This window comes from Diadema antillarum, unplaced genomic scaffold, assembly GCF_040938485.1.
Source record: "Diadema antillarum isolate AM-2024a unplaced genomic scaffold, OU_Dant_1.0 seq00001171_RagTag, whole genome shotgun sequence".
NCBI lineage: Eukaryota > Metazoa > Echinodermata > Echinoidea > Diadematoida > Diadematidae > Diadema > Diadema antillarum.
The window spans coordinates 405,445-417,575 of NW_027271974.1; the positions used below are offsets into that span (position 1 = coordinate 405,445).

The window sequence follows — 12,131 nt, forward strand, 5'->3', positions numbered from 1 at the left end:
AGAGTAGGCTGCCGGAACTAGCAGTCTGGCTAACCTTGATGGCCCGTAATAGATATATTGAGACAACAGTGAGAGTCCAGTGAAAAATCAGCATGTTTGCTCTGCAGTTAAGAAATGTGCTACCTCACAATGCAGCGCCAAAATTTATCTCGGTGGTTTAACAATGTAGGCACCAGACAGGTAATAAGAGCAGTCACTCCATTTTATATCATTTTGTATTTAAAAAAAAAATCATACTGTCTGTTATAAACAAGTCTTTCTACTACCTTACTACGAAGAATAGAGATAGGACGGTAATGGGCATTGATGGGAGATAAGAGAGGAGTCATCTTTTTTGTATAGTGGAATAACTTTTGCAATTTTACATGAGTTCGGAAATATACCAGTTGAGAGCGACGAGTTACAAATATGTACTAAAGGTGTCATTATACTACCAAAAATTTGTTTCAAAAGAAACGTGCCCAATTCATCATGACCAATTGTATTATTTGATTTTAATGAATGTGCAATGTCAAGAATCTTACATAGATTGTTGGTTTAAAAATAATGAAGTATCATTTCAACTGTATAGATCCATATTGTGAAAAAAAATAGCAGCCAACGACGGCATGCTTCTTTTTATGTGTCAGTGTCATTTCTTGTAGCTAACAGATGTTTAGGGTCGACAAGTTGGAAGATCGGAAATGATACATAAACGGTTGTGGAAGCACTGTGTTACACTGAAGGGAGAGAGACTACAAAAGCGGGCTAATCCCGCTTGGCACCTTTACCGGATGTAGAGACGCAGTAGGTCTCACGCATGTGGAACAGAGCTATGAGATGTGCCTATACCCAAAAATCAGTGCAAGCCAGAGATGTCGTCAATTGTTGGTAATGTTTGCAAGAAGCAGCAAACATACGAAGCACTCGTCTTGAGGTCGTACCAGGTCACTGGTAGTCAATTTTGGTGAATGAGGTGATCCGAGTATCCTCTCGGATCACCTTCTGTATCTGTACTGATTCTTTATTCTTCTTTATTTCTCCTCAAAAGTTGTGTAGAGGTTAACTCAGAAAGTCCTCTGCCTATCAATTTCAAAATTATACCATATATATATCGTGTCCCCCAAACGACAGATCTAGTTTCCTTTTTATGACGTCAAACGGCATATCTATTAGCTCTTGATATGACTACCAGCAGAGCTGGGCGCGCATTGTAAAATTACTTTGTTCCTAAGGACACTGCTCACTGTACGACTTTAAGTCGCACGACTGACAGACTTTGGATCCGAAATAAATCACAATAGCCCCAGAAAAAACACGCTTTTTGATTTTAGATCCAAAGTCGCTTTGTCGTGCGACCGAAAGTAGTATTGTGCGATGGCATTTAGTCGCTGCAAAAGTACGTGATGTCCTTGGATGTTTGCCTAGAGCAAATAAAAGAGGATTTTTGTTAATGTTATAGTTTTATTTTGTAACCTCGCTAAGATTTCTGTCATGATCAAAGTCTAACACTACGTACACTTCTAGACATTATTTCCTTGGAAATGCTTCGATATGATCTGCGAATTTTTTTTTGTTTCAAACAATATTTTATTTCGATTTCATCATCCATCATTGATTACAATTCAATATTTAATTGTGTTGCTTGCAGCGTGACATTTCAAATGTATATCAAAATATTACAAAATAATTCTTAGGACTGTCATTGTGTCAATTTCCGATTGTTCTACTACTAGTATACAATACACAGTAACTGCTTCACAAATATAATCATCCCCGCAATAATTATAAAATCAATTGTTGTTAATGCCTAATGGGTCAGCAAAACCAAAATGTATGTACAATACACATTACAAAATATACCCATTGACTGCGTCCGTATACTCGTCACAGCAGTGATTATGAGATAATGAAATCAATATTGTTAAGGGGTCAAACACAAGGTCTACATACCTATGTATCAGGTGTCAACAAAAAGCCTACATACCTATGTACACACAATACAATATACAAACATTTTACAAATCTACATGATCAATGTCTACATAATTCATACCTATAAACATTACCCCTTCATCGCTCACCCGTATAACCTCAACAACACTTCCCCCTCTAAATAGGCATACTCCAGGTATACCTCACTCCAGCACAGATACACACACATATTTGCACACACACACACACACACACACACACGCCCACAAACATCGAACCTGTTCACCAAACACTCAACAACAAAAAGCACAAAAAAGGTATCAAATAGATGTGCATTAAGTATCCCGTGTCATTAATTGATTCCATTTCCTGTTGTGCAAGGCCAGCGTACCTCGTTTCATTGCTAATTTCCTTTCTTCTTCTCTACTTTCTAACATTCTTTCTCTAATTTCTCTTATCAAAGGGGGCCTGCTCTTTTCCTTCGAAAATACAAATATCATCCATTTTATCAATAATATCAAATGGTTTATGAGTTGTCCTTTTCCAATATCCTGCGTTTTAATACCAACATGAACAGATTGCCAATCTAACTTTTGCATCTGGGGTAAAACAAAAACTTCACTACACAATTTCCAAATCTGATTGACTTTCCTACAATGAAAAAACAAATGTTCATAAGTCTCAACCTCAGAATAACAAAATGTACATTGATTATCTCCTACAAAACCAAAAGAAAATAACTTAGCTTTTGTATATATTAAACCATACAACATTTCATATTGAAATTCACGCAGCTTACAATCAAGAGTAGACTTCCGAGGCCTTAGAAAAATCGATCTAATATCTATTTCCTCGAAATTATATAAACCAACTAAATTATTATATGCTGATGATGTTTCAATTCCATCCCTCATCAATGCTTTATAAATAAGTTTTGATGTTATATCCTGTATATGATATATTTTATTCTGCAAATATAATTCAATTTTCAGTTGAGTATCCTCCATATTCATTTCTCGTTTTAATGTACCCTTCCATGATGACGGTAATGCTAAAAATATTTCAAACATTTTTCCAATCATTTCTTCACTAAATCCTAATCTTAAAAACTCCCTTCTCCCTTTAAAGTCCCCATTTACATCTACCAAATGATGAACTTTATATACATTCCTAAGAAATAACTCTTTATCAAATATTGTATGTCCATCAATCAAAATAAATTTATTATTAAAAATTACCTCATTCCTTTTTGAATCCTCTTTCAAAATCAAACTTCTACTTCATGGATAACTGATATCGATGGATATATCGATGGATGGATAACTGATATCGATCTCAATAATATCAATTCCAAACAATCGACGGCTGAAGGAAGGAGTAATGAAATACCTAGCATTTTGCAAAGGCAACTCGCAATGGACTCGCACACAGCGAGCGGTGGAGTCGCACACAGGTGGATCGAAGCAAGCTTGACGCTTGCGCACCGTGTGTGCGAGTCCACTGCTCTCTGTGAGCGTGTCCTCAAATTAAGGCGAGCTGCCTTTGCAAAAGGCTTTGATACACCCTGTAGACTTCCCTTCAACCAACCGAATGAGTAACCTACTCAAACGTGTGGAGAAATATTTGAAGAGAACCAATACTGTTTGTGCGATGGGATCTTTGAACTTCTGTCGCACAGAAAATATTCGGTTGTAACCACCTTTGTTGAAGAATGTTTCCGAGAATTCTTTTCTCAAAGGTATTCCACTGCTCAATGATTGACAATTATTGTCTCGAAGGTTGTTGAAGGTCTCATCTGGCATCAGAGTAACCACTTGTAGACACAGCACCCGAATGGCAGTGTTTCTTAAGTATGGGGCAAGATTGTAACTGCCGTCTCAAAGGCAACACAGTGTTGAATAATGGGGGAACTACTGTCTCATAATTACTTCCATTCAAGTATGGAAGGGTATAATGTGGGACCTCGTCTTCTCAACTCCTCGTCCCCGAGAAGCATAGAGAAGGCGCGGGATATGACAACAAGATTCTGTCTTCTTGTCTTCTCGAACCCGAAAAGTTGAGAAGGTGTTATCTTGGATCTCGCCTTCTCTTTCGACCCGTGATGTCGAGATGACGACATTTAACAACTCGTCTCCTTGCTTTCTCCGTCCCGAAGAATCGAGAAGATGAGGTCTCCGATCTCGCTTTTCGAAGCGGTCTATAGATGATCCTTCTAGTCTGCTCAGACCCAAGAGGTCTAGACCACGAGATCTTGGATCTGCCCTGCTCGGACCCAAAGACGAGATGAATTATCTTCTCGGTCGAACTCTCAGTCGCAGGAGTGTCCGTTCAACGCCTGGAAGAAGAAAAGGGCCAATCTTCCCTTGTATGAGACAAATTTCGTGCTTGTGCTCCAACTTTTTGACTCGATGGATGCTCTCGGTAATTACAGTCTGAATTAAAGGTATAATCGCAGTCTTAAATTGCTCAGCTCACAGTCAGGGATACAAGTGTTTTCCAAATGATCACGAGCGATCCTCCTTAAAGATTTGATCTCTGGGTCATTTTCTAAAGTCGAAACAAGTCAATACGAGTCTTCAAAAGTTCAAGGTATTCATGCTTATTGCTTTAAAACAGAGAGACTGATGCACATAATTATTATGACCCTTAAACGGAAACCAATGATATGCTCGTACATTATGCATGGGCAAAGGGTATCGAAGACAAAATCCTGTAAGTACGTAGATGTCACGATCACCAACGACATGAGCTAAGGTGCACACATCCAGAAAACCCAGCCTTAGACACCTCTAACCCTTCATTTCCAGAAGTCCAGAGAAATGAGACAAGAAGGTGAAGGTGGCTGCATACAATCAACTTGTATGCACCCTGCACCTGGTATCCACATACCCAGACGGATTGTCTGATCCTAGAAAATGTTCAGCGCCAAGCAGACAGGTTTGTGTTCCGTGACTACTGGAGGGAATCTAGCGTCAGCTATATGCTCTATTGTCTTGGCTGGGATACTCTACAACATCGTTGCCTCTTCCGTCAGTGAGAGATGTTCTACACGATCCATTATGGTTTTGTCAACATAGCCATGCCAGGGGAAATCAGCACAGCACAGAACAACACAAGGGTTCACAACCTGTCATACCTCCAACCATACTCCAGAGTCAACTGCCATCTTTACAGTTTATACTCCCAAATCATACGAATCTGGAACACTGTGATTCTCCCAGCCAAAGTAGTAAACATCGGGTACTTCGATGACCTTTAGGGGTGCAGCCCTACCTGTCATTGGACTACTCTCAATTGAAGTGCTGTACCGAGAGGTACCCCTGCACCAAGCTTCAGCACCTGTATACAGACGCATTCGACCTCACATCACCACATGCATCTGCTGCAACACTCTGTACAACACGGCCCTCTCCACGACTGCGCGTCTTCGCTTTTTGGAGTGTATACTCATTCCGGGTTGAAGGTTTAAGGTATCTCCAGCCATAATACGACCGCCGGTGAAGTTTCTCAATTTCCAGCGGCAAACTCCGTGAACGGTGGTCTGGTTCGGGTGCCACCCTCTGACCTTCTGTACTTGATTCGGCTGTTGATTGGCTTTTGAGAATGTTCGGGTATATAACTTCGCACGAAATTGAAAATTCCATACAAGTACTCCATTTGCCATCATATGACAACTTCGGGACAGTGCGACGCCACCCACACTGAGAACATCATACGATGGAAAGACGTTGGCAATGTGGTGTGATTTACTGTAAAACGTTGATGGGGTGCTGTAGTTTCTATCAGTGTTAGATTGAGACCGCCTGGCCTTGTTGCAATGGGACTGAATAAGCTGGTAATTCACACGTGCTGGCCTTCTCTCTCTCACATACGCTCTTTCCATCAAAGATTCAGAGGAGAAATAACGTTACTGTTGATAGACCGTTCTCTTGGGATACCCGTGTACGTGCTATTGAGCTCAACTTGATTGACACGATTGTGGCAGGCTGGGACCAAAGACCCGCGCTTTTCCCAGGTGGCGAACCGTCAGTCACTGAAGAAAACACACTGTGCCACGTGGGACGACAACTGTAACGTTATCGCCTCCAAAACCAACGAGACGTGCCTATTGTCAAAGCACTTAAAACCCACAATCCCTTGGCTTTCTCGGTGGGAAATCATTCGCAATGAAAAGTTTTATACATGAAGTCCCTCTGCAAAGAGACGAAAAATGAGTTCAGAAATATTTGAAATGCAGAGTGTCATGACAGGAATGTGTTCTGAAGAAAGGTCTCGGTTGAATACGATTCATTGGAGACTTCCAGGTCCTTTCTGCTATCCGGTGGATTAGCCTAGATTAAAGAAAACGCAGGGATTTCATACCAAAGGCTAAAAATTCAGGCTTAATATTCGACGGTAAAATGTGTACACAGATTTCCATATGTATGCCTGTGTTCCATTTTGCAGTGTTCGTCATTTCAATTGGCTTGCAACAGGAAACCTTGAAAAAGGAAGAAAGAAAAAAAAACAATATCAGGAAGGGTTTCAGAACAATTATTGCCTGAAGTATTAAAGGCGGCAAGACAATTCTTGAAGCCTCAAATTCTAAGAGATGACCATAAGAACGCCTTAATTTGTTGACTTAAGGTTCTTACGGCGTTCATAATAAAGCCTTGCGAAAGTAGATTCGTACGACGTTCATACGAACAACTCATAGACTTTGTAAGACGTTCGTAAGCTACTCGTAAGGACTACATATAGTTTATGCAACTGTTGGGTATTAGGAATATGAAGCCAAATACACGAAGTTCTAATCCTCATTCTGTTCATGGTGTTCGACGAGAAAAAAAAATACGGGACTAGCAACAGTCATAATTGTCGACAGTACATGGCTGCGTTTTGTTGTTTTTTGTTGCGTTCTTTCTTTTTTTTGCAACCGGACAACATATACAAAAATTCGCAAGATCTTAATTCTTACGAATGACTTGAGAATGCCGTGAGCTGCACGCACGAATATCTTGTAACAACAAAAGTCATAAGATGCCTGTGAGTATGACGGAATGAGAACTCAAGGCATTCTTGCGAAAAACGTACGAACTCTAAGGCCATTATAATATATAATAACCGAAAATCATTTTGTTTCTGAAGAAAGTCCTAAGTTGTTTTTGCGAATTAGACGGCGTTCGTACGAATTTCTACGAATTTCTACGAACTCCTGAATTCGTATAAACAGGGAGATTTGTACGAATGCATCGTTCGTACGAACATTGGTGACCGTAGCTTTAGGTCGATGAAGTCACATATCCATAGACAGCCATCTTTGCTTTCCTGATTGTGATGAAAATTTTCTTGTCTCTTGAATCTTTACTCTTTCCATTGAAAACTACTTGTACATGAACTAACTTATTTTTTGTCGAGTCTACTTCTTCATGATAATTATAATAGTGCCCCCTATGTACCACTCAACGTTACCTGATGTTTAAGCAAAAAAGCAACAATAGGCGTTTTCACATCAGCCCGATAAAAATCCAAGCTCGAGATATTTTCCTATTTCCCAAGTCAGAAAATAGCGCGCTATTTCGAAACATCGGGATGATGTGAAAACGCCTAATAACAACAAAGATGTACTTGCTATTATGTAATTAAGAATGAGGTGACAGATTAGAACAGTGTTTCAATAATCATGATACTTAAAAAAAAAAGAAAGAAGAGAAGACAAACTAGTGACATCTGATGAGTTAGCACGCTTGTATCCTGTTGTCATTTCAGTCCGTGTAGTCTATAGTCATCACGAATCATTGATTTCTATTTCTGTTTTTTTTTTCTCTTAAACAGCGTTCTGCAAGATGCACAAAGAGATCGGGCCGTGCAGCACATACTATCCGTACTGGTACTACGACACTCGCGCCAAAACTTGCCAGACGTTCACCTACGGCGGTTGCCTTGGCAACAAGAACCGGTTCGTTAGCAAGGAGGAGTGCGTGCGCACCTGTGGTCAAGGTATGATGGATTCGTTATTCGATGTTACCACCTTCTTTGAAAACTATATGTGACCCTGCACCACAAAACCAACAAAAAGTCGCCAGACATGGATTCCCCTAACCTACATAGATATTGGAAAGAAAGCACACATTGTAGAAAAGTTTGAACTGAGAAAAGAGGCTGTTGAGTAGAGTTTATTTAAGCGCTTAATCTGTACTAAGCCATGCTACCTGTGCCATGAATGGGACAAAAACATGATGTAAACCACTGTAGCAACAACAATGACGGGATTACCAGATTAAGCTGAAATTGAGCATGCTTATAAACATATTCTGTTCATGATAAATGTCAACTTTCAAAGCAGTAGCATCATCCTTTTAATAGTTATTAGAGTTGAAAGTGAAAGAGTGTGCAAAGGATTTTCAAGAAATGAAAAGGGGCCTTTATGAAAAACGTGATCACACTACTCTACCCCCCCCCCCCCAAAAAAAAGTGGGTTGTAGAAAAACTGCTAAAAACACACGTTCCCATTCAATTTATGATCCCAAACTCAAGGATAATGAAGAGGAAGAATATCTCTTTCAGAAAATATTACAAACTCAAAATTGACTCGGTTGACCCGTTTTACATTTCTTGAGTCCCCACATAAAATCAAGAATGCAACTTTTTGTTTGTTTTGTTATGCACGGTCACATATCATCCTTCTGCGATAATTCCATTGTTTGAGTGTAGGAATGTTTCATTAACGCTGTCAATGCAGCACATAAAGCAGAAAACTTTTGTTATCAAAAACATCTGCGTGAGAAACTGTGGCCCGTAAAAAGAGAGCAATGTCCTATATTTGTCAAGTTTTTCTTTTTCTTTTTCTTAAACTAGGTAAATTCAACAATATCAAAGTAATGAATAATGACGTTATTGTTACAATAGTTATTGCAAGTATTAAGTTTATAGCGGTTTCACTATTCCTATCATGTGTATATCATTGGCATAACCAATTATTGTTGTAACAGTACTAGAAGCAGAATCTTAAGTTACCACCACCATTTTTATCTTCACTACTACATGTATGTTATTTGTTATCAACATTACCATCATCTAATAGCACCTGCCTATTCTATGCGCATCCTCATGTATTCAGAGAGTACGATCGCTCCGGGGATGTTGAGCACCTCGCTGGAGATCACGACCAACGTGGCGACCACGCCCCAGCCCCTCCCCCGCGTGGTCGAGCAGCCCGTGGACCAGACGGTGTTCGAGGGGGACACCGTCACCCTGAACTGCTTTGCCTCGGGCGCCGTGGAGTACTCGTGGCGGCGCATCGACGGTCCCATGCCGGAGGAGAAGTAAGGATCCCTTTCTACATAATTATTTTTAGACATGATACGTATCTTGCTTGCTTATGTGCTTGTTTGTGTGTTTGTGTGTGTATGTGTGCGCGCGTGTGTGTATGTGAATATCTTTTATAGTGAAATGTAACACAATGCAGAGAAAGAGAAGGAGGGGAGATAAAGTGTATCAAAGTCCAATTTCGGCATCTGAGGTATCTGCGGTATTTGAATTTTCGTTTATCTCTCTCTATATGATATAGTGTCATTATAATTATGAATAGATAGATAAAGGAGTAAATAGGTAAGTATATGTACGGTCTATAGATAATAAATGAATAAATAAATGAATAAATTAAATATAGGAATTGATAATGATAATATATATCTATAGTACATGTAAAAATACAATATGTATTCACGCTTAACATGTACAGTATGTGTTTGTGTGTGTACGCAATTCCACATTAGCATATACATGCGTACATTTTATATCATACTATGACAACAGTAGGGATAGAATGTGATAATTCGATTTGAGTGTAATTAGCGAATATCAATAGACATGAATTTAAAGACGACTGTGCGTCATTTTTCCCTTTCGGAGAAGTACAATACCACCACTCAGTGATTAGACCTTTTTGAGTCATGTGCACTATTTAATAGCAACAAACACGGCTCAAACAAGCATACCCCCCCCCCTCCATGGCGATGATTTGTGAAGTTCAAATAAAAAGCCATTGCAACTTTGTGTACAAATCACTGAAATGCACGCGCTTTCGTAACCAGTTATCATGTATTTTACGTTGCAACTGAATATGACAATCGTAAAAATAATCTCTTTATACCAAGTGACATGACTGATGATTATGAAATACCTCGTTTGCAGAATCCTCACCGAGGAATACTCGGAAGATGGCGCTATTCTCATCATTTCTGACGTAGCTCCAGCGGACGCCGGGCTCTACATGTGCGTAGCGGAGAACAACGCCGGTGTGGAGGAAAGCGTGGCCAGCGTCACGGTACTAGGTAAAACCTCACCGCCTCGTACTCTAAATCTCTTATTACCACAGTTCTACACTTTATTGCAAATTTGATGAAGTGTAGTTGCCAGCGGCGATGACAGAGTTAACTCGTGTTAGTCTTCCTTGTTTTCGCTTCTCTTACTCCGCTCTGTCAAGTGCGTCCATTGTCATCAAATCCTACTCTTGACGTATCCCGATTAAAGGCAAACGTATCTGGGATTTAAGAGGGCGCTATCTTTGCACTTACCTGTCAATCAAAGTAGATTGCGGGCGTGTATAAGCCAGTTCACAGTTAGCTGTCACTAGTCTCAAATGACCTCTCCAACCACAGACTTTGCAAAATATGGAATAGTCTTCAAGAAGAGCAGTTGAAAGCAGCCATGCATGTACAGAAAGTGGTAATTAATTTACATACCAATGCTGCATGAATAGCTTCTGTTAATGTCGCTGAAAAGAATGCACATTCACCTGTAAATACCAATCTGCACCTGGCTCATTTACAACATAGTTGTCATGAAGCCCTATCTAGGTTTTGAATACCTCAGTTGCAAATCTACTTCAAGAAAAGGTCTGCAATGACCTTTATCTGCACATGCTCAGATTGGAGCTGTGAACTGACTTATTACGAAGATCAAGCAAGTTAAATGTTAGTCAAAGAAGATCACGGAGCTTATACCTTATTGCGCACGCTTTGCTTTGTATAAATGCAGCCATTCACGATTCAGTGTAGGCAGCGTAAGTGCAGTAAGTGCATTTTGGACTGGACTGATCATATCCATCTTATGTAGATCGAGATCTAGTCGTATCATTTGGTGTCTTATTCTCCTTTCGCAATTTGCCAACCTCATACTCTCTTCACGTGCCGAAACTCACCATAAAATCACTAGAAGGAACGAATTCAAGTCCATCTCTTTAAATTTTTATATGACGCCTTGATTTGTCGCTAATTGCCCGACATGTTTTCACTTTTGTGCCATTTCCGAAATCCACTGTTTATTTCAACCAGTCACATTATGCCTAGATTCACGGAAAAGTTCTTTAGGTGACAGATTACGATACACACATACACTTTAAATCTTCAAAGGAAGATATCGCAAAGCTTTTCACAATCGTGACGCATTTACGCATGTTCAAACTCGTTAAAATTGTATTGGCCAATTGGTACAGCGTTATTCCCTTTATGATCTCATATTGCTACGATCGGACCATAGCTCCTTACCTTCTCGCGATAGTATAACCTTAACGAGATTACGATTTTATTGATGTCATTTCGATATATCTAGGACAGGTGAATGTGGAAAAAATGTGGATGACGCTATCATTGGCAGTATATAAACACTTCAAAATTCTTGGAATTTGACAAAAACAGTTTTTCTCGATTTTCTTCCAAGTTCCGCCAAAGATCGTGAAATTCCCCGAGGACGCCACCATCGTTCAAGGAGAGACACTGGAGCTAAGGTGTGAGTACATGGGATTTCCCCCACCCAAGGTGTACTGGGAGAGAGAGGACGGGCAGTATGTCTCACAGAGGTTAGTCTCCATTCAAGGAATTCATTTGTTCATTTCATATAGCTGCAGTACGCACACAATTTTGTTGATAATTCATGGTCTGATCAAGGAGGGATACCTCCTTGGTCTGATCATGGACTTGTAGCTCCATGGTCTGATGTACTCAGGGTAACCTTTTCCGTGTTGGCCTTGTTCTCCGATAGCGTCTTCCAGATACACTCTAATATGCCTGGGCCGAAAGGGATGTAAGACCTTGAGCATTCTTGTTACATGTAACCTGGTAGACTAAAAGCCTTAGCGCGTCGTGCCGTTTCAATGAGTTTGTTTAATTTCATTAATTTACCCATACACTGTGGTGCAGTATCGAAACACGAAAATCATTATCATAGATATCGAT

At 39.9% G+C, this 12,131-nt stretch overlaps 1 protein-coding gene across 1 annotated transcript in view; it reads left to right on the forward strand.

The window, feature by feature from the left end:
- Positions 1-12,131, forward strand: part of LOC139744412 (roundabout homolog 2-like) — a 100,449-nt gene that overhangs the window by 77,153 nt on the left and 11,165 nt on the right. Inside the window, exons 3-6 of the mRNA XM_071654851.1 lie at positions 7,729-7,893; positions 9,014-9,218; positions 10,090-10,229; positions 11,617-11,755. Of these exons, the coding sequence (XP_071510952.1) occupies positions 7,729-7,893; positions 9,014-9,218; positions 10,090-10,229; positions 11,617-11,755 (649 nt within the window). The remainder of the gene's footprint in view (positions 1-7,728; positions 7,894-9,013; positions 9,219-10,089; positions 10,230-11,616; positions 11,756-12,131) is intronic.